At 49.5% G+C, this 22,587-nt stretch overlaps 1 protein-coding gene and 1 long non-coding RNA gene across 7 annotated transcripts in view; both read left to right on the forward strand.

Moving 5' to 3' along the window:
- Positions 1 to 22,587, forward strand: part of kif21a (kinesin family member 21A) — an 81,932-nt gene that overhangs the window by 18,346 nt on the left and 40,999 nt on the right. For 5 of the 6 annotated variants that reach the window (XM_029759233.1, XM_029759237.1, XM_029759235.1 and 2 more), the window contains exons 2-8: positions 4,050 to 4,272; positions 5,523 to 5,705; positions 7,260 to 7,409; positions 7,559 to 7,690; positions 9,672 to 9,875; positions 10,173 to 10,288; positions 10,547 to 10,742. In XM_029759233.1, coding sequence (XP_029615093.1) covers positions 4,050 to 4,272; positions 5,523 to 5,705; positions 7,260 to 7,409; positions 7,559 to 7,690; positions 9,672 to 9,875; positions 10,173 to 10,288; positions 10,547 to 10,742 — 1,204 coding nt within the window. The remainder of the gene's footprint in view (positions 1 to 4,049; positions 4,273 to 5,522; positions 5,706 to 7,259; positions 7,410 to 7,558; positions 7,691 to 9,671; positions 9,876 to 10,172; positions 10,289 to 10,546; positions 10,743 to 22,587) is intronic. The other variant, XM_029759234.1, reaches the window with a different exon arrangement.
- On the forward strand, positions 18,139 to 18,420 carry LOC115197580 (uncharacterized). Its single transcript, XR_003879033.1, has 2 exons — positions 18,139 to 18,200; positions 18,317 to 18,420. It is a non-coding gene; the product is annotated as an uncharacterized LOC115197580 (long non-coding RNA).

Here is a 22,587-nt window from a genome sequence, read left to right on the forward strand (position 1 = left end):
ATTTCACAGTAGAACCAGCTCCTAGAATCATAACCATTTCATTTATCTGGCCTACTGGTTGATGTTCTGCTGACCTTGTTTACCCCACAGTCTATTTCATACAGGCTTATAAAACAGGAGTGTTTGGCATTGGTCTCCCACCCCTGCCTTGTACCATGTCATAACCCTGTGTTACTGTTATCTAGCGGACATCCCATGACCTTCAGGCAGGGCTTATCTCTTCTCCCATCCCTACGTCTCTCCATCCCTCCCTCTGTCCAGCAGGCTGTGTAATCCTGTAGCAGGTTTGGTCGTTGGTGGTAATGGTGGGATCCAGTGTCACACAGACACAGTGAGTGCACTGTGCACCGACCACAACATTGTTCTCTGTGCCCGCAGGGGACAATACAGTCCTTATATTCACGCAGGAAGGCAGGCCCACTGCCAGGTGCCTTAGCCGTTAGTTTGACCGTAACAGTGGAGTCCTTTTACCAGAGGAGTTGTGTACACTAAGAATAAACGTCTCCCATTTGTGTAAAATGGATGGCAGAAGATGCAATATATTAGAAGCTGTTACAATATATTGTAAACACTGTTTTAGACCTGGTTAGGAATGCAGTGGTATAGTACAGGCAGCACATGTAAACACAGAGCTGTATGCATTTACCTTCTATATTGTTAGCTCTCTTTTTCTGCCAATCACATTGTTTCTCTTGCCCTCTAGCACAGTCTGTCTTTTTCTCTGGATTCCACATCAGGTTTAAAAAACCAGGGCCAGTTGGCCAGCTATCAGGAGGGCATTATAGACATTCAGCATTGGAGCTTAGTGCATCTCTAGCTCACACTCACACACACGGACATACACACACAAATGCATACAGTGCCATCAGTAAGTATTCATACATATTTGACTTATTCCACATTTTGTTGTTACAGCCTGAATTCAAAATTGATAAAATTGATTTACACAAAATACCTCATAATGACTAAGTGAAAACATGTTTTTAGACATTTTTGCCAATGTATTGAAAAGCATCTAATTTACATAAGTATTCACACTCCTTTGCTATGTCACTCCAAATTAAGCTCCGGAGCATCCAATTCCCCTAATCATCCTTGAGATGTCACTACAACTTGATTGGAGTCCACCTGTGGCCAAGTTGATTGTTTGAACATGATTTAGAAAGAAACACACCTGCCTAAATAAGGTCCATTTGTTGACAGTGCATGTCAAAGCAGAAACTATACCATGAAGTCCAAGGAACTGTCCTTAGATCTCAGAGATAGAATTGTGATGAGGCATATATCTGGGGAAGGGTATAAAACCATTTCTAGGGTGTTGAAAGTTTCCAAGAGCACATTGGGAAATTGAAAAAATATGGAACTACCCGTGCCGTCCAACCAAACTGAGCAACCGGGCAAGAAGGACCTTTGGTCAGGGGAGGTGACCAATGATCACTTTGACAGAACTACAGAGTTCCTTGGCTGAGATGGGAGAACCTACCAGAAGGACACCAGTCTCTACAGCACTTCACCAATCTGAGCTTTATGGGAGAGTGCCCAGATGGAAGCCACGCCTGAGAAAAAGGCACATGACAGCAAGACTGGTGTTTGCAAAAAGGCACGCGAAAGACTGAGAGCGTAAGGCAAAAGATTCTGTTGTCAGATGAGGCAAAAATGTTACTCTTTGGCCTGAATGCAAGCGCTATGTCTGGAGAAAACCAGGCACAGCTCATCACCTGTTTAACACGGGGCGGCAGGTAGCCTCGTGGTTAGAGCGTTGGACTAGTAACCGAAAGGTTGCAGGATTGAATCCCCGAGCTGACAAGGTAAAAATATGTCATTCTGCCCCTGAACAAGGCAGTTAACCCACTGTTTCTAGGCTGTCATTGAAAATAAAAATTGGTTCTTAACTGACTTACCTGGTTAATAAAGATTAAAAAAAACACCATCCCTACTGTGAAGCGTGGTGGCAGCATCATGCTATCGGGATGCTTTTCAGCAGCAGAGACTGGTAAGGATAGAGGAAACAATGAATGGAACCAAATAAAGGCACATTTTTGATGAGAACCTGCTTCAGAGTGCAAACGACCTTAGACTGGGGCAAAGATTTACGTTCCAGCAGGACAAGGACCCCAAGCATACAGCCAAAGCAACATTGAAATGGCTTCAGAACAAGAATGTGAATGTCCTTGAGTGGCCCAGCCAAAGCCCAGACTTGAATCCCATTGATAATCTACGCACTCCATCTAACTTAACAGAGCATGAGAAAATCTGCAAGGAAGAACGGGAGAAAATCCCCAAATCCAGATATGTAAAGCTGATACAGACATACCCAAGACGACTCAAAGCTGATACAGACATACCCAAGACGACTCAAAGCTGAAATCATCGCCAAAGGCGCTTCTACAAAGTATTGAGTCCGGGGTGTGAATACTTATGTAAATGAGATATTTCTGTATTTCATTTTCAATAAATGTGCAAAATGTTCTAAAAACAACATGTTTTCACTTTGTCATTGTGTGTAGATGTGTGAGAATTTGTTTTATTTAATCCATTTTGAATTCAGGCTGTAACAACGAACTCTGGAATAAGTCAAGGGATATGAAAACTTTCTGAAGGAACTGTATTAAGCCAGCAGGCATGTTTTATGAGTCGGAGTATTGGGTCATAGATTCAGGGTAGCGTTACGACGTGACGTATGAGCTAATGCTTTAGGCCAGGGATGGTCAAACTGCCGGCCCACGGACCAATTTTTTTTTTGTGGGGGGAACTCATTTAGAATAATAGAATACACAAGGTGCAATTTCCAAATTTGGTTGTGCATCAGCAGTCACTCAATTAGCCCATGTCAGCTAAACATTTTTATATTGGTAAGTTAGTCTAGCGGACAGCTATCTAAACTTGTAGTTAGCATGGTCGAATTACCAAACGGGGTGGACCCATTGATCATCAGTTATCATATTTAAAACTGCAAACATTTGACACCATCCTATGAAAAATGTGTAGAAATGCAGCAAACTTAAAAAAAGGCAACACTTTCTCTACACCCCATGGCAAAATGTTCAGAATTGCAGGAAATGAACTGAAGAACGTAATTTTTCAAAATCTTCGCTGTCCCGAGGAGGGCCCCTAAAATGTTTTGCTCGCAAGGTGGGGGAGGGGGGACTGTGGGTACAGAGACCCACTGTAGCCCCTCAGGATGCGTTACGATTTTTCTGGCCCCCACCCCCATCAAAGCTGCCCAAACCCTGCTTTAGGCCTACCGGTTACTGTATACTTCCTGTTGCTAGACTTTTCGTAGCCTTGTAAGTGAAGGTAATATGACATTGTTAACTCCTTGTTTTGAAGTGTACATTTTAATAGTACAACAAGTTAAATCAAGAGTGGTGCATGTTGCTGTACGTATTGAACACTTACTAAAAACAGCATTACTTTTACATACAGTGCATTCGGAAAGTATTCAGACCCCTTGACTTTTTCCACATTTTGTTATGTTACAGCCTTATTCTAAATTGTTTGTTTCACTCAACAATGTATACAATACCACATAATAATAAAAAACAGGAATATCACATTTACATAAGAATGCCAAGAATGTGCAAAGCTGTCATCAAGGCAAATGGTGGCTAGATTGGAGATTCTCAAATATATTTTGATCTGTTTAACACTTTTTTAGTTACTACATGATTCCATATGTGCTATTTCATAGTTTTGATGTCTTCACTATTATTCTACAATGTAGAAAATAGTAAAAATAAAAACCCTTGAATGAGTAGGTGAGTCCAAACTTTTGACGGGTACTGTATATAAATTAGCAAACATTTCTAAAAACCTGTTTTTGCTTTGTCATTATAAGGTATTGTGTGTAGATTGAGAAAAATAAATATTGAATCCAGATTAGAATAAGGCTGTAATGTAACAATGTGGAAAAAGTTAAGGGGTCTGAATACTTTCCAAATGTACTGTAGGTTTTAGGCCAATTACAGTATGTTTGTCTCTTGTTGACTGAATGACATTGTTTCTCTCCATCTACCCCTCCCTCCCTTCCCCCTCTCTATCTCCACCAGGATTCGTCCTCAACTGGCCCGGGAGAAGATCGAGGGATGTCACATCTGTACGTTTGTGACCCCAGGGGAGCCCCAGGTGATGCTGGGTAAAGACAAGGCCTTTACTTACGACTATGTGTTCGACATGGACTCTTGTCAGGACAGCGTCTACGCTAGCTGCACTGAGAAGCTGATCGAGGGCTGCTTCGAAGGATACAACGCCACCATTTTTGCCTATGGCCAGGCAAGTCTCTACACAGCCCTGTCTCGACTGACACCTGGGGCTCCGGGGTCACAAAGTGTTGATATTTGGGTTGAAGGACACAACTCTTGTGTATAGCCCAGGGTTTTTCTTGGTCAGGTCAAATGACCTGGGAAAACTCTGGGCCCTATCTGCAGTAGGCTAAAGCAGTTGTACCATATTCCACTAGTTTGCACTGTGCCTGACATTGTAAGGCTGGTATTTTTGTAATATAAAACTTCTGTTTGATCACGAGTCAAAGACTGAACTGGTATGATAATCCTGTGTGAGGTCCTGAGAACTCATTGACCCCTCCAATTATATATATATATATATATATATATATATATATATATATTGTTGAATGCTTTTTAGCTCTTGGAGGTGCTTATATAGTTTTTATAAAAGGTTTCTGAGAGTATTGGAGGTGCTTATGTCATTGCAAGCCCTCACAAAGCTCTCTGAATCTATAGTAGCACCACTAAAGCACGCACTCTACCCCTCTGCCTCTCTTTTCCTATTCAACAGTTCTTACTCCTCAAGCAGTTTGGTGGCTGAGCCTCTCTCTCTTGCTCTCTCTCATAGGGGCTTCCTAGAACTAAAGTCTGTTTGATGGGAGGGGATTTCAAAAGTGGTGGGTCTTAAGTGATGCAGTTAAGTAGGCCTACACAACTCTTAAGATATTCACTCCTCTTCCCCCCATCTGTTCCACACCGCTGCTGCAGTGACTGGTGACCTACTTCTTGTCTGTCTCTCTACCATACTGTACAGTAGCTACAGTGGTTGGCCCTGGCTCTCGGTAGCCTGGTTCGGCCCGGCTCAGCTCAGTTTTACCCTGTGTTTTTACTCAGACTAGAGGACATTTGGTAGGATATGTGTCTGTCTAGTCTGTGCTGGACTAATTCATCTTTAACATGGTTCCAACAGGTTGACCCAGTCAGCAGAATCCTGGGGTTCTTTCCACTTGGTTACAAGCACAGCAGATTTAAATGAAACTTCAATTAATTAATTAACTTGAATAAATTAATCTCGTTATCTCTCTCCTTGCTCATCCCCTCCCCCTCTCCCCATCCTCCTCTTTCCATTCCTGCTCCTCTCTCATCCTCCCCTCCTTCTCTCCCCCTCTCTCTTGTCTTCCCCCCATCTTATCATCCTCCCCTCTTTCTTTCCCCCCTCTCTCTTGTCTGCCACCCCATCTTATCCTCCTTTTTTCTTCTCCTTTTCTGTCCTTCCTCTTCCTCCTCCTCCTATAGACTGGGTCAGGTAAGACCTACACTATGGGTACAGGGTTTGATGTTAACATCGGGGAAGAGGAGCTGGGCATCATACCCCGGGCGGTCAGCCACCTCTTCAGGGGCATTGAGGAGCGCCAGCAGGCCGCTAAAGAGCAGGGACGACCCGTGCCTGAGTTCAAGATCAACGCCCAGTTCCTGGAGGTATGGACTATGGAGACACAGAGGAGGAGGCAGGGAATATAGGTAACATTCTGCTTGTAAATATGTTATAGAGTGAGAAAGGGACATAACCACACTCTCAGACACAGAGGATTACTTCAAATAATAGATAAACCGTAGGCTGGCGCTACTTAAGCCTGACATGGCTGTTTGTGTATCATTTTAGGTAATCCTCTGTGTCTGAGAGTGTAGTTATGTCCCTATCTCTTAAAACCTCACTCTATAATATATTTACAAGTAGAATGGGGTTCTTGGATTACGTAGAGTCAGCGCCAGTCTGTGTTGACACGTCACAATCTAACGAGCTCCCATCTCTAGTCTCCTACATAAGTTTCTCAGACTGTTGACCGTGGACAGCTGTCAGCAGGTGGGAGCAGGTTTGTTAGGGTCACGGTTTGGGGTGGCAAGGGTTAACGCGGGATGACTGCACAGTTGTGTTTGCTTGTCATACTGACAGAAGCCTCATGGGGACAGACTGAGTCTACTCCTTTTTATGGCAGAGTAGTATACTGTATCTCAAATAGACATAGAGTTAGTAGAAAGGATATGGCTGGAAAATCAACAGGATTTTGCAGAATCTACCCAATATTGTAAGCAATGATCACTTCAGCCGCCTCAGAACAGTGAATGGGAATGTCCATTCTACCAATACTAATTCTATGTCTGAGTTGCCACAGAGAAAACAAACGGATGGATTATCAGCACAAACAAATAGCTTTCACTGTTTAAATGCACACATTAAAGGGATACTTCGTAATTTTCGCCCTTTATCTACTTCCCCAGAGTCAGATGAACTTTGGATAACATTTTTATCTCTCTGCGTGCAGTTTGAAGGAAGTTGCTATTTAGCGCTAGCACAATTGCTAACTAGGGTTAGCGCAATGACTGGAAGTCTATGGATATCTGCTAGCATGCCATTGGCGGCCATTTAAAATGTCTACATATTTTGGCATAACAGTATTAGCATTTAGCGGCTTTAAAAGTTATACTCTACCGTAATCCATGGAAAACCAGATGGGGGACGTTTTGTTTGCATCTTAGGTTTATCCCACATAGCCTCTTATAACCACCAGAGATGAGAATGACTATAGAAATGGGTAACACTTCATTTGGGTACTCTATCAGTAGCATGTGGACTGGCAACAGGAAGTTCAACAAATCAACCAAAATAAATGTTACTTGTTCACCCCCTTCCATAAAACTAGAACCTGGCAGAGCCAATCAGGTAATTCTTGCTGCCTCCCGAGTGGCGCAGCGGTCTAAGGCACTGCATCACATTGCTTGAGGTGTCACTACAGACCCGGGTTAGATCCCAGGCTGTGTCACAGCTGGCCGTGATCGGGAGACCCATTTGTCCCAGCGTCGTCCGGCTGTCTGTCTCTCTCTATAACATAATCAGATGTGATCTTGCATAGTTGTGATATCAGAACTCTGGCATAGGACACAAACATACTGTTAGAAGGTGTGATATTTCCATAGAATTTCACAGTGCTGAATTCAGACTGTAATATTGTGTTTCTGTATGTCCTGGTTAAGCTTTACAATGAGGAGGTGCTGGATCTGTTTGACTCAACACGGGACCTGGAAGCTCGGACGCAGAAATCCCACATAAAAATCCACGAGGACGCTAATGGAGGAATCTACACAGTAGGGGTGACCACACGGACGGTAGCCTCCGAGGCAGAGGTGTGTGCGTTGGGATGTATAGTCTGGGGGTCCAGAAGAAATGTGTATGGCTGTGTACATACAATGTAGGACTGTAAAAACAGGAATAACACTGTAAATGATCTTTTATGTGGTGACATGTCCAATCTCCTCTCTGTCTCCTCACCCAGATGATGCAGTGTCTGAAGCTGGGTGCTCTGTGTCGAACCACCGCCAGCACCCAGATGAACGTCCAGAGCTCCCGCTCTCATGCCATCTTCACCATTCACCTGTGCCAAGTCAGAGTCTGTGCATCCGACAATGTACGTACAAGAGCAGCTTATTCATTAGCCTGAGGGCCCGTCCCTTTGTGCTGTCTTTCCAACTCCTATCTTATTCCGTATCTACTCTTTTGTTGCTAAGAGGCGACTCTTGTCACGTGTTATGACACTGTTACGACATGCATTTGCAAAAAAGCACATTTGTTGCACAAATTGACCTAACCATAAACATCAATGCCTTTCTTAAAATCAATACACAGAAATATATATTTTTGAACCTGCATATTTAGTTAAAATTAATGCAAGTTAGCAGGCAATATTAACTAGGGAAATTGTGTCACTTCTCTTGCGTTCAGTGCCAGCAGAGTCAGGTTATATGCAACAGTTTGGGCCGCCTGGCTCGTTGCGAACTGTGTTCCTTCCTAACAAAGACCGTAATTAATTTGCCAGAATTTAACATAATTAAGACATAACATTGAAGGTTGTGCAATGTAACAGCAATATTTAGACTTAGGGTTGCCACCCATTCAACAAAATATGTTATGGTTCCCTATTTCACTGAAAGAATAAATGTTTTGTTTTCAAAATGATCGTTTCTGGATTTGACCATATTAATGACCAAAGGCTCGTATTTCTGTGTGTTTATTATAATTAAGTCTATGATTTGATAGAGCAGTCTGACTGAGTGGTGGTTGGCAGCAGCAGGCTTGTAAGCATTCATTTAAACAACACTTTACTGCGTTTGACAGCAGCTCTTAGCAATGCTTGAAGCACAGCGATGTTTATGACTTCAAGCCTATCAACTCCCGAGATTAGGCTGGCAGCACTAAAGTGCCTATAAGAACATCCAATAGTCAAAGGTATATGAACTACAAATGGTATAGAGAGAAATAGTCGCCGCGTCATAATTCCTATAATAACTACAACCTAAAACTTCTTAACTGGGAATATTGAAGAACTGGGAATATTGAACCACCAGCTTTCATAAGTTCTCATGTTCTGAGTAAGGAACTTAAACGTTTGTTTTTTTTACATGGCACATATTGCACTTTCTTCTCCAACACTGTGTTTTTGCATTATTTAAACCAAATTGAACATGTTCCATTATTTATTTGAGACGAAATAGGTTTTATTTATGTATTATATGAAGTTAAAATAAAAGGGTTAATTGTTCATTTAGTATTGTTGTAATTGGCATTATTACAAATATATACAAAAATTGGTATCGGCTTTCCCGTCCTCCAATAATCGGTATTGCCGTTGAAAAATCATAATCGGGTGACCTCTAACAAAGTGCTCTTATTACTGACATTCTATGTTTATGGTACTGACATTCTGTGTTTATGGTACTGACATTCTGTGTTTATGGTACTGACATTCTATGTTTATGGTACTGACATTCTATGTTTATGGTACTGACATTCTATGTTTATGGTACTGACATTCTATGTGTATGGTACTGACATACTATGTGTATGGTACTGACATTCTATGTGTATGGTACTGACATACTATGTGTATGGTACTGACATTCTATGTGTATGGTACTGACATTCTATGTGTATGGTACTGACATTCTATGTGTATGGTACTGACATACTATGTGTATGGTACTGACATTCTATGTGTATGGTACTGACATTCTATGTGTATGGTACTGACATTCTATGTGTATGGTACTGACATTCTATGTGTATGGTACTGACATTCTATGTGTATGGTACTGGCATTCTATGTGTATGGTACTGGCATTCTAAGTTATATTACACTAATGGCATGGACAGTGCTTTTGACTTGTGGTACTGAAACAAAGGCATCCATCTTGGTGTTATTTACATGTACACTTTGATAATTTAGCCAACGCTCTTATCCAGAGCGACTTACATAACTGTAATTGCTTAAGTGCCTTGCTCAAGGGCACATTGACCGATTCTTCACCTAGTCGTCTCTGGGATTCGAACCAGCAAACTTTCGGTTACTGGCCCAATGCACTTAACTGCCGCCTGTTATTTCTACCTCACAGACAGACAACAACGAGACGGACAACAACGAGACGGACAACAACGAGACGGATAACAGGATTGCTAACGGCAACTCAGAGATGGAAGAGTATGAGACACTGACGGCCAAGTTTCACTTTGTGGACCTGGCCGGTTCTGAAAGGCTGAAGAGAACCGGTGCTACAGGAGACCGAGCTAAGGAGGGAATCTCCATCAACTGTGGACTGGTGAGAGTTTGGCTGTGTCTCAAATGGACCTTATTCCCTATAGTAGTATACAGCTTTTGACCCACCCTTTTCCCTAACACACTATGGGGATCTGGTCAAAATACAATATAGGAATATTATATCAAGTCAGATGAGTCCTTTAAAAATAGGCATTTTATTTCTACCTTGCAAATACTGTGTGAAGCCGTGACAGCCCAGTATGAACACAAGTAGACTCGAATGAGAATCTTTCTGAAAATACCTTTCAATGTCTGTTTTTCTGAGTTGTGTTTTTTGGTCATCTCCTCCAAACTGCAGCTTGCTCTGGGGAATGTAATTAGTGCTTTGGGAGACAGGAGCAAGCGATCCACGCACGTGCCCTACAGAGACTCCAAACTCACCCGGCTCCTACAGGACTCTCTAGGTGGAAACAGGTCTGTTTGCCATTGGTCTGGCCTTTCTCCCTCTCTCTATAAGGATTGTTGTCGTAGTAATCTGGTATGATGTGCAAGTCAAACTAAATGCATTTTGTCAATCGATACAAATTGTACATATTAAGAGTCAGCTTTGAGGTGTCAGTCTGTTTCTTGTTCAGCCCACTTGTCGTTGGCTTGCCAAGGCAAAGCTGTTATGTTGTTGAATGCATAAAGTGAGGAACCCATGTTAATTTGAATTCTCCCATTTACCTTCAGCCAAACGATGATGATAGCCTGCATCAGTCCATCTGACCGGGACTTCATGGAGACCCTGAACGCGTTGAAGTACGCTAACAGAGCCAGGAACATTAAGAACAAAGTGATGGTGAACCAGGACAAGGCCTCCCAGCAGATCTCTGCTCTCAGGACAGAAATCGCCAGGCTACAGATGGAACTGATTGAGTACAGGACCGTAAGAGAGAGGGATGGAGGGAGGGAGGGCGAGATGGGGAGGGAGGGAGGGCGAGATGGGGAGGGAGGGAGGGCGAGATGGGGAGGGAGGGAGGGCGAGATGGGGAGGGAGGGAGGGAGAGCGAGATGGGGAGGGAGGGCGAGATGGGGAGGGAGGGCGCGAGATGGGGAGGGAGGGCGAGATGGGGAGGGAGAGCGAGATGGGGAGGGAGAGCGAGATGGGGAGGGAGGGAGGGGAGATGGGGGGAGGGAGGGGAGATGGGGAGGGAGGGAGAGCGAGATGGGGAGGGAGGGAGAGCGAGATGGGGAGGGAGGGAGAGGGAGATGGGGAGGGAGATGGGGAGGGGAGAGCGAGATGGGGAGGGAGGGAGCGGGAGAGAGAGAGAGCGGGAGAGAGCGGGGAGAGAGAGAGAGCGGGAGAGCGAGATGGGGAGGGAGGGAGAGCGAGATGGGGAGGGGAGGGAGATGGGGAGGGAGGGAGGGAGAGAGATGGGGGGGAGGGAGAGCGAGATGGGGGGGAGGGAGAGGGAGATGGGGAGGGAGGGAGGGAGATGGGGAGGGAGAGCGAGATGGGGAGGGAGGGAGAGAGAGAGCGGGAGAGCGAGATGGGGAGGGAGGGAGGGAGAGAGGAGGGGAGGGGGGGAGATGGGGAGGGGGGAGAGCGAGATGGGGAGGGAGGGAGAGCGAGATGGGGAGGGAGGGAGAGCGAGATGGGGAGGGAGGGAGCGAGATGGGGAGGGAGGGAGATGGGGAGGGAGGGAGAGCGAGATGGGGAGGGAGAGCGAGATGGGGAGGGAGGGGAGGAGAGAGCGGGAGAGCGAGATAGGGAGGGAGGGGAGAGCGAGAGGGGGGAGGGCGGGGAGGAGGGATGGGGAGGGAGGGAGGAGCAGGAGGAGGGAGGGGAGAGAGGAGGGGGGGATGGGGAGGGAGGGAGAGCGAAGATGGGGAGGGAGGGAGAGCGAGATGGGGAGGGAGGGCTGAGCGAGATGGGGAGGGAGGGAGAGCGAGATGGGGAGGGAGGGAGAGCCGAGATGGGGAGGGAGGGAGAGCGACGATGGGGATAGGGAGGGAGATGGGGAGGGAGGGAGGAGATGGGGAGGGAGGGGAGAGAGATGGGGAGGGAGGGGAGAGAGAGATGGGGAGGGAGGGGAGAGAGATGGGGAGGGAGGGAGAGAGAGATGGGGAGGGAGGGAGATGGGGAGGGAGGGAGGAGGGAGGGAGATGGGTGCGGGACGAGGGGAGAGAGAGATGGGGAGGGAGGGATGAGGCGCGAGATGGGGAGGGAGCGAGATGGGGAGGGGAGCGAGATGGGGAGGGAGAGCGAGATGGGGAGGGAGGGAGATGGGGAGGGAGGGGAGAGCGAGATGGGGAGGGAGGGAGAGGGAGATGGGGAGGGAGGGGGAGGGAGATGGGGAGGGAGGGAGCGGGAGAGAGAGAGCGGGAGAGAGAGAGCGGGAGAGCGAGATGGGGAGGGAGGGAGGGAGATGGGGAGGGAGGGAGAGCGAGATGGGGAGGGGGGAGGGAGATGGGAGGGAGGGAGAGAGAGCGGGAGAGCGAGATAGGGAGGGAGGGAGAGCGAGATGGGGAGGGGAGGAGATGGGGAGGGAGTGGGGAGAGAGGAGGGGAAGGAGGGGGGGACGGATGGGGAGGGAGGGAGAGCGAGATGGGGAGGGAGGGGAGAGCGAGATGGGGAGGGAGGGGAGCGAGATGGGGAGGGAGGGAGAGATGGGGAGGGAGGGAGAGCGAGATGGGGAGGGAGGGAGAGCGAGATGGGGAGGGAGAGAGATGGGGAGGGAGGGAGCGAGATGGGGAGGGAGGGAGGGAGAGCGAGATGGGGAGGGAGTGAGATGGGGAGGGAGGGAGGGAGAGAGGAGGGGAGGGGGGGAGATGGGGAGGGAGAGCGAGATGGGGGGGGAGGGAGAGCGAGATGGGGGGGGGAGGGAGAGCGAGATGGGGAGGGAGGGGAGAGCGAGATGGGGAGGGAGGGAGAGAGATGGGGAGGGAGGAGAGAGCGAGATGGGGAGGGAGCGAGATGGGGGGGAGAGAGGGAGGGAGGGAGAGGGAGAGAGAGCGAGATGGGGAGGGGGGGAGAGCGAGATGGGGAGGGAGGGAGCGCGAGATGGGGAGGGAGGGAGGGAGAGCGAGATGGGGAGGGAGGGAGAGCGAGATGGGGAGGGAGAGAGATGGGGAGGGAGGGAGGGAGAGAGATGGGGAGGGAGGGAGGGAGCGGATGGGGAGGGAGGGAGAGCGAAGATGGGGAGGGAGGGGAGAGCGAGATGGGGAGAGAGCGGGGAGAGAGAGGAGAGCGGGAGGTGAGGGCGAGATGGGGAGGGAGGGAGGGCGAGATGGGGAGGAGAGAGATGGGGTAGGGAGGAGCAGAGCGAGATGGGGAGCGAGGGACGAGATGGGGAGGGAGATGGGGAGGGAGGGCGAGATGGGGAGGGAGGGAGATGGGGAGGAGGGATGAGCGAGCTGGGGAGGGGAGGGAGGGAGAGAGATGGGCGGGAGGGAGGGAGCTTGGGAGGGTAGGGGAGAGGAGATGGGGAGGGAGGGCGGAGAGCGAGATCGCGGGGAGGGAGGGAGGAGTGAGAGAGCGGGAGGGATGAGAGCGGGAGGGAGGATGAGCGGGAGGAGAGGGGAGACGAGCGGGAGGGAGAGAGCGGGGACTGGAGAGAGCCGTGGAGGGAGAGAGAGCTGGAGGGAGATGACGAGCGGGAGTGGATGAGAGGAGCGGGGATGAGAGCGATGGATGGGAGGGAGGGACCGCGCGAGATGGGGAGGAGGGAAGAGCGAGCAATGGGGACGGGAGGGGGAGCGAGATGGGGAGGGAGAGCGAGATGGGGAGGGAGGGAGATGGGGAGGTAGGGGAGAGCGAGATGGGGAGAGCGAGATGGGGAGGGAGGGGAGAGCGAGATGGGGAGGGAGGGAGAGCGAGAGAGCGGGAGGGAGAGAGCGGGAGAGAGAGAGCGGGAGAGAGAGAGCGGGAGAGAGAGAGCGGAGAGAGAGAGCGGGAGAGCGAGATGGAGGGGGGGAGAGAGCGAGATGGGGGGGGGGGAGAGAGAGCGAGATGGGGAGGGAGAGGGGAGGGAGGGAGAGCGAGATGGGGAGGGAGAGCGAAATGGGGAGGGAGGGAGATGGGGAGGGAGGGAGAGAGAGAGCGGGAGAGCGAGATGGGGAGGGGGGAGAGCGAGATGGGGAGGGAGTGAGATGGGGAGGGAGGGAGGGAGGGAGAGAGGGGGGGAGATGGGGAGGGAGGGAGAGCGAGATGGGGAGGGGAGGGAGAGCGAGATGGGGAGGGAGGGAGAGCGAGATGGGGAGGGAGGGAGATGGGGAGGGAGGGAGAGGGAGAGCGAGGGAGGGAGGGAGCGAGATGGGGAGGGAGGGAGAGCGAGATGGGGAGGGAGGGAGAGAGAGAGATGGGGAGGGAGGGAGAGCGAGATGGGGAGGGAGGGAGAGGGAGAGCGAGGAGGGAGGGGGAGCGAGATGGGGAGGGAGGCGTAGAGCGAGATGGGGAGGGAGGGAGAGCGAGATGGGGAGGGCTAGAGATGGGGAGGGCAGGGAGGGGAGAGCGAGGATGGGGGAGGGAGGGAGGGAGAGCGCGATGGGGAGAGAGCGGGAGAGGAGATGAGGCGGGAGACGAGACGAGGGGGGAGAGGAAGAGCGGGAGGGAGGGCGAGATGGGGAGGGAGGGAGGGCGAGATGGGGAGGGAGGGAGGGCGAGATGGGGAGGGAGGGAGAGCGAGATGGAGAGGGAGAGAGGGAGAGAGAGAGCGGGAGAGAGGGAGAGCGAGATGGGGAGAGAGGGAGAGCGAGATGGGGAGAGAGGGAGAGCAAGATGGGGAGAGAGGGAGAGCAAGATGGGGAGAGAGGGAGAGCGAGATGGGGAGAGAGGGAGAGCGAGAGGGAGAGCGAGATGGGGAGGGAGGGAGAGCGAGATGGGGAGGGAGGGAGAGCGAGATGGGGAGGGAGGGAGAGCGAGATGGGGAGGAGGGGAGAGAGATGAGGGAGATGGGGGGGGAGGGAGGGAGGGAGGAGAGATGGGGAGGGAGGGGAGAGCGAGATGGGGAGGGAGGGAGAGCGAGAGAGCGGGAGGGAGAGAGCGGGAGGGAGAGAGAGCGGGAGGGAGAGAGAGGGGAGGGAGAGAGAGCGGGGAGAGAGAGAGAGCGGGGGAGGGAGGAGAGCGAGATGGGGAGGGAGGGAGAGCGAGAGGGGAGGGAGGGAGAGCGAGATGGGGAGGGAGGGGGAGAGGGAGGGGAGGGAGGGAGAGAGCGGGAGGGAGAGAGCGGGAGAGAGAGAGGCGAGATGGGGAGGGAGGGAGAGCGAGATGGGGAGGGGGGAGGGAGAGCGAGAGGGGGAGGGGGGAGAGCGAGATGGGGAGGGGAGGGAGAGCGGGAGGGAGGGGAGAGCGGGAGGGAGAGGGAGCGGGAGAGAGAGAGCGGGAGAGAGAGAGCGGGAGGGAGGGAGAGCGAGATGGGGAGGGAGGGAGAGCGAGATGGGGAGGGAGATGGAGAGGGAGGGAGGGAGGGAGGGAGGGGAGATGGAGAGCGAGATGGGGAGGGAGGGAGAGCGAGATGGGGAGGGGGGAGAGCGAGAATGGGAGGGAATGGAGAGCGAGATGGGGAGGGAGGGATAGCGAGATGGGGAAGGAGGGAGAGGGAGATGGGGGGGAGGGGGAGGGAGGGAGATGGGGAGCGAGATGGGGAGGGAGGGAGAGGGGAGGGAGGGAGAGAGAGGGAGATGGGGAGAGCGAGATGGGGAGGGGGAGGGAGAGCGAGATGAGGGAGGGAGGAGAGCGAGATGGGGAGGGAGGAGGAGAGCGAGTTGGGGAGGGAGAGCGAGTTGGGGAGGGAGAGCGAGAGGGGGAGGGAGAGCGAGATGGGGAGGGAGGGAGATGATGAGGGCGAGGTGAGAGAGCGGGAGAGGAGGAGAGAGGGGGAGAGCGAGATGTGGAGGGAGGGAGGGAGGGAGAGCGAGGATGTGGAGGGAGGGAGGCGAGAGCGAGATGGGGAGGGAGGGAGGGAGAGCGAGATGGGGAGGGAGGGAGGGAGGAGGAGCGAGATGGGGAGGTGAGGGAGGGAGGAGGCGAGATGGGGAGGGAGGGAGGACGGAGAGCGAGATGGGAGGGAGGGAGGGAGGGAGAGCGAGATGGGGAGGGAGGGTGAGAGCGAGATGGGAGGGAGGGGAGAGCGAGATGGGGAGGGAGGGAGGGAGAGAGATGGGAGGGAGGGAGGGAGAGCGAGATGGGAGGGAGGGAGGGCGAGCGAGATGGGAGGGAGGGAGCGGAGCGGAGAGCGAGATGGGAGGGAGGGAGGGAGGGAGAGCGAGATGGGGAGGGAGGGAGGGAGAGGGAGGGAGGGAGAGAGCGGGAGAGCGAGATGGGGAGGGAGGGAGGGAGAGCGAGATGGGGAGGGAGGGAGATGGGGAGGGGAGGGCAGATGAGAAGGAGGAGGGGGGAGGGAGAGAGAGGAGCGGGAGAGCGAGATGGGGCGGTGAGCGCGAGATGGGGAGGTAGAGCGAGCTTGGGAGGGGAGAGCGAGATGGGAGGGGAGAGCGAGATGGGAGGGGAGAGCGAGAGGGAGGGGAGAGAGCGAGGGAGGGGGAGGAGCGAGATGGGAGGGGAGAGCGAGAGGGAGGGGAGAGCGAGATGGGAGGGTGAGAGCGAGATGGGGAGGGGTGAGGGAGCGGAGAGGGAGAGAGAGATATATTATGTGGTGCACTTCCCACTACATGACCAAAAGAGTGTGGGTTGGGCATAGTTAAGAGTGGAAGAAAGGGTCAAATATTGTGACGGGGGTGGGGGGTATGGGACAGAGAGGAGTTGAGAAAGTAAATTAGATGAGGGAAACTGGATAAAAAAAGAAACAGGGAAGTATATGAAAAAGAGGTATGACTGTCCAAAATAATTTCCCTTAGTGAATTATATCTAAACCCATTTTCCTCTGGTAGGGTAAGCGTCTATGGTGGGAGAGGATGGTATGGAGAGCATCAACGACATGGTCCATGAAAACACCATGCTGCAGACTGAGAACAGTAACCTGAGGATCAGGGTCAAGGCCATGCAGGAGACCATTGACGCCCAGAGGGCCAGAATCACACAGTACCTCAGTGACCAGGCCAACCAGGTCCTCGCCAGGGCAGGTGAGTGGGGTTGTGTGCATGTCTCCTGTGAGATATGAGGGAATGTGAGGGTTGTGGGTTTTCATATGTGTCAATATGTCTGTGCCAATCCCCTCATGTCTTAAAACAGTTCATAAGTGTGTGTTTCTGTGTTTTGTTTATTCAGGTGAGGGCAGTGAAGAGATTGGGAACATGATCCAGAGCTATATCAAAGAGATAGAGGACCTCAGGTAAGTAAATGTCTCCCCTATATTAGATTAATACCTTTCATTTGTCATTTCAATTTGTTCAGTTTGTCAATAAGCTTTTACTGTTACCCTCCCCCCCCTCCTCCCCCCTAGGGCCAAAACTCCTGGAAACGTGAGTCTATGAATGAGACACCTGCGTAAGAACCTGTCCCGTGCCTCCTCACGCAGTCCTTCTACCACCGGAACCTTTCCCCTGCCCTCCTGGCCCCGAGAAGGAGGCCCTCTGACAATCATCGACGATTGGCCAAGATGATCAGGAGGAAACTCAAGAAGAAGGAGATGAAAGAAGAAGAAGAGGTAAAACGAGCTGGGGTTATGCAACCCAAATTATTGTTTTCTTGTTTTGAAAAAAACAAACTCCACTACACTGGCAATTATTGTTACAGTATATCCTCAATGTGTTGCCATGGTGAGTAACAGTTGTGATCCCCCATGTTTCTCCCTATGACTTTCTCTCCTTCCAATTCTCTGTACTCCCTGATTCTTTCCTTCCTTTGTCAACTCTTCCCCTGTGACCTTCGACCCTTACCTTTCCCCTGAAGGCTCCAGCAGCTGCTGGAAGAGAGAGGGAGGGAGGCGCTGGTAGAGGAGGAGGATGGCAGGTTTGTCACAGGTTCCACTCCCATTGCCACTCCCATCCCTCGCTTCTTCTAAACCGCCATTTTGTTTTGTTTAGCAGGCAGTTGACACCAGAAGGAAAACTTCAGTTCTTTCAGTGCTCGCTTGTTTGTTCACCCCGACTTGCTGATATGATGGAAACAATGCTGTTGGCTCTGTTTTCATGCACCACCAATGGCCTTATCTCTAGCTTTTTAACACCCTTTATTTTGAAAAATACAAAAAAACAGATTCCTTTACAGATAATTACTGTACATACTTTTTTTGTGCTGCTGCATATTCTTTCATGCTATTATGCTTTCGGTTGTCTTTTTCCCCTCTAGAAAATAAATACTTTGAACCTTTGGTCTGCTCAGTTCAATGTTGTCACCCTGCCTCTTTGTTCTCCCGACTAGTGTCGTCAAGGAAGAAGTCCCGACAATGACCAAGGAATGGAAAAAGAGCTGACTGAGCGGTCCAATGACGAGCCTGAGATGGTATATTTGACAACCTATTAGTCCAATGATATCTCAGGATTAAGAGAAGTGCTTTTGCCCACCCCATTTTGCTGACACTGGATCATTTTCTAATCTATTTTTGTTTGTGATCTCAGGAGGGGAGTGACCATGAGGAAGGGGAGGAGGAGAAGAAGAGGAGGAGGAGGAAGAGGAGGAGATGGATGTGGAGGAGAGCTCTGATGATTCAGACTCTGAGTCAGATGAGAAAGGTAAAATAGCTGAATTGTAGAAATAGCATGTATAGAAGGGGCATGGCTCCATGTTTGAGTCAGTGAGTAGGGTTACATGCACACAGTAATGCGATTTATTGTGGACAGTCAGATTAATATATTAGTTTGTTTAAAACGTGTACATGCTTTGCAAGAAGGATTTTCCTAATAGACCTGTTTCCGTGGACACATCTGAAATCACCAATCAAAAAAACGTTCTACCACGGATATATAACATTTGTATGTAAACTGTTTCTAAGATGTATACTTTATACTTTATGTATACTTTAAGTCTTTCGGAACTCACTTTACTTGAGCGTAGAGGGAGGCTGGTCCTACCCGGGGCTGGTCCTACCGGGGCTGGTGCTACCCGGGGCTGGTGCTACCCGGGGTGGTGCTACCCGGGGCTGGTGCTACCCGGGGCTGGTGCTACCCGGGGCTATCACATACACAGATCAAATACTCTGCTGGAACGCCGATTTTAGCTTTTTACATGTATTAATAGTTTGAAATGTTGCTCAGAAAACCAGGTGTTTTAATCGGCGTATACTTACTTTGATTATGACCTTACACTGAGTGCTATCTATTTTAGAGACTCCCTGTAGCATCAAGTAACTAACATTTTGCAAAATGAGACATTGTTTTTTGATAGAGAAATTTGTTTCATTAACTTACCTGGTTGAATAAAGGCAATATGTTTTATTTTAAAGGGGTGTAACAGCTACTGTAAAGTATATGCCACCATGTTTACTATACTTCAGCCAGAGAACTTCCAGGCGAACCTGGCCAACATCACTGTGTTGAGATCTACTAAATATGTATGTATGTGAAACCCATGTGATTGTACTTCACCACCAGAGAACTTCCAGGCGGACTGGCCAACATTACGTGTGAGATCGCCATCAAGCAGAAGCTGATAGACGAACTGGAGAACAGCCAGCGCCGTCTGCACACGCTCAAGCAGCAGTATGAACAGAAACTGAGATGCTGCAGAGCAAGATCAGAGACACACAGCTTGAGAGAGACCGGGTGCTGCACAACATGGGTAAGCGTTATCACGGTAGGAAGTGAAAGGTGTGACTGCTGCAGAGCTATGTGGTACGGCTAAGGCCGTCACTGGCTACAGTGACACTGTGAAGAGTTTGGAGTTTTGATTTTGCTGTGGTTCTTTAGAACCAGTGACACGAAAGATATTGAACAGATGATTCCATCTGTTGATTTTAAAGCGGGGGGGGGGGGGGCCGGGCAACCTTCCACTGGAGAGCTGGATTTTACTTTACCCCCTACTCTAACACACTGATTCAGCTTATCACTTGAGGTCCTGGGGCTCAATTATCAACCATGCGTGCATTTCTTAAATTTTTTGCCATTCTAGGATTTGCGTGCGCAAGTTGCATAAATCCCAATTATTTGTGGCGCACGCAAATCCTAGAATCTCCACGTATGCCAGAATTTAATAAGAAACATATACGCAACATACAGAGCATTCGGAAAGTATTCAGACCCCTTCACTTTTTCCACATTTGTTACATTACAGCCTTATTCTATAATGGATTAAAAAATATATAATCCTCATTAATCTACACACAATACCCAGAATGACAAAGCAAAAAAACGTTTTTATTTATACAAAAAAAAGCGTATTTACATAAGTATTCAGACCATTTGCTATGACACTCGAAATTGAGCTCAGGTGCTTCCTGTTTCCATTGATCATCCTTGAGGTGTTTCTACAACTTGATTGGAGTCCACCTGTGGTAAATTCAATTGATGGACATGATTTGGAAAGGCACACACCTGTCTATATAAGGTCCCACAGTTGACAGATGTCATGACGTTGGCCTGTGGGTAAGGTTTATGACCCACCCCCCATAAATACCTTTCTCCCTTCCCTCTCTCTCTGACCCTACTGAAGGACTTTTGAATAGCCTTTGTAACTATAGAGAGTCTGGGAACATCAAACAAGTGGGGGGAAAGGAACTATATTTCGGTAATAGAACCAGTTGGAAATATACCAGGTACTTAATGAGTATGGATGTCAGTTCAGTTGTCATCTGAGACATTATGACTGATGACAGGACGACATAAACTGTACCTGGGAAAGTCTACACATTCTAGTTATCAGATTCACATGGAATTGTTGTGCAATTTAAATGTTTGATATTGAAACTGTTTGTTAGGAGATTAAATGTAATTTTAGCTTCCAATGAGAGAATGGGTTTCATAAGGAAAGAGCCCTGACCAATCAGTGGCCCCCTGTGAAGAGACAGGGGTTATAAACGATGAAACACACCCTTCTCCCCTCGCCACTATATAAGTCAGTGACGAAATGTAACCAGCCTGTTCCGGGTACAAGAGGTCTGCAGCCTCTGCGTTAAAAGGACTTGCATGTCAAGTACAGAACTAAGCCAACCTCAGCATGAGCTTTGGTTGCGAATGGTATGAACTTTGAACTCTTATTCACTACAGAAGTGATACTTCCTAGCCGTTGAGTTAGCAGCGGCTGCTGTAGACGTGGGCTAGGAAAGGACGGACGACGGATCCAGTCTAACACACAACAAAGATACTACAACGTATCCATTTACCACCAGTGACATTCTTCCGAGGACAGGAAGGTCTCTTTGGCCAACACGGCCAGCATCTACGACCAACCTACCGAAGCGCAGCTCAGAGTAAATATTTATTGCTTTCCTTTTCCAAATGGGTGGTAATTTAGAATGCATACGATACTGTATTTACGATAGCATAGCTGCTTTCTGTGTTCCTCAGTCTTCCCGCTCTTTCATTCAAGCCCAACCCCCTTTCTTTGTGTAACAAGCCGCCATGCCGGTTTAGCCCACTAGGGCACAATCTCCTATCATTTCCTTGTAACCATATCTGTTTGTTATGCATTTCTGTGAATTACTTAGATTAGTAAATAAATGATTTTAAGACAATTGATGTATGGATGACTCAGAGTGAAGACTGGGTTCGTGCAGATAACCAACAATTTACGATGTTTGGAATGAGACTGGCGAGGTAAATAACACATCATTAATCAGAGGACTCAGAGATCAGATATTATAATATCTGAAAGTTATATTAGGAAAATTATAACTTTGTAATCTGAATATTTTCCTTGGTGCCCAGACCTTCTAGTTAATTACAGTTACACGATTAATCAGTTTAATCGCGTAATAATAATTATAGTTATTTGATAAACATGTCTTCCCTTTTAATGATGCCAAAGACACGACACAGTGCATGTCAGAGCAAAAACCAAGCCATGAGGTTGAAGGAATTGTCGGTAGAGCCAAGACAGGATTGTCGAGGCACAGATCGGGGAAGGGTAACAAAAAATGTCTGCATCATAGAAGGTCCCCAAGAACACAGTGGCCTCCATCATTCTTAAATGGAAGAAGTTTGGAACCACCAAGACTCTTCCTAGAGCTGGCTGCCCGGCCAAACTGAACGATCGGGGGAGAAGGGCCTCGGTCAGGGAGGTGACCAAGAACCCGATGGTCACTCTGACAGAGCGCTAGAGTTCCTTTGTGTAGATGGGAGAACCTTCCAGAAGGACAACTATCTCTGCAGCACTCCACCAATCAGACCTTTATGGTAGGGTTGCCAGATGGAAGCCACTCCTCAGTAAAAGGCACATGACAGCCCACTTGGAGTTTGCCAAAAGGCACCTAAAGGACTCTCAGACCATGAGAAACAAGGTTCTCTGGCCTGATGAAACCAAGATAGAACTCTTTGGCCTGAATGTCAAGCGTCACGTCTGGAGGAAACTGGCACCATCTCTACGGTGAAGCATGGTGGTGGCAGCATCATGCTGTGTGGATGTCTTTCAACGGCAGGGACTGGGAGACTAGTCAGGATTGAGGGAAAGATGAACGGAGCAAAGTACAGAGAGATCCTTGAATAAAACCTGCTCCAGAGCGCTCAGGTCCTCAGACTGGGGCGAAGGTTCCCCTTCCAACAGGACAACCACCCTAAGCACACAGCCAAGACAATGCAGGAGTGGCTTCGGGACAAGTCTCAATGTCCTTGAGTGACCCAGCCACTCCCTGGACTTGAACCTGATTGAACATCTCTGGCGAGGCCTGAAAATAGCTGTGCAGCAACGTCTCCATCCAACTGACAGAGCTTGAGAGGGTCTGCAGAGAAGAATGGGA

The sequence above is a fragment of the Salmo trutta genome, chromosome 7 (assembly GCF_901001165.1).
Source record: "Salmo trutta chromosome 7, fSalTru1.1, whole genome shotgun sequence".
NCBI lineage: Eukaryota > Metazoa > Chordata > Actinopteri > Salmoniformes > Salmonidae > Salmo > Salmo trutta.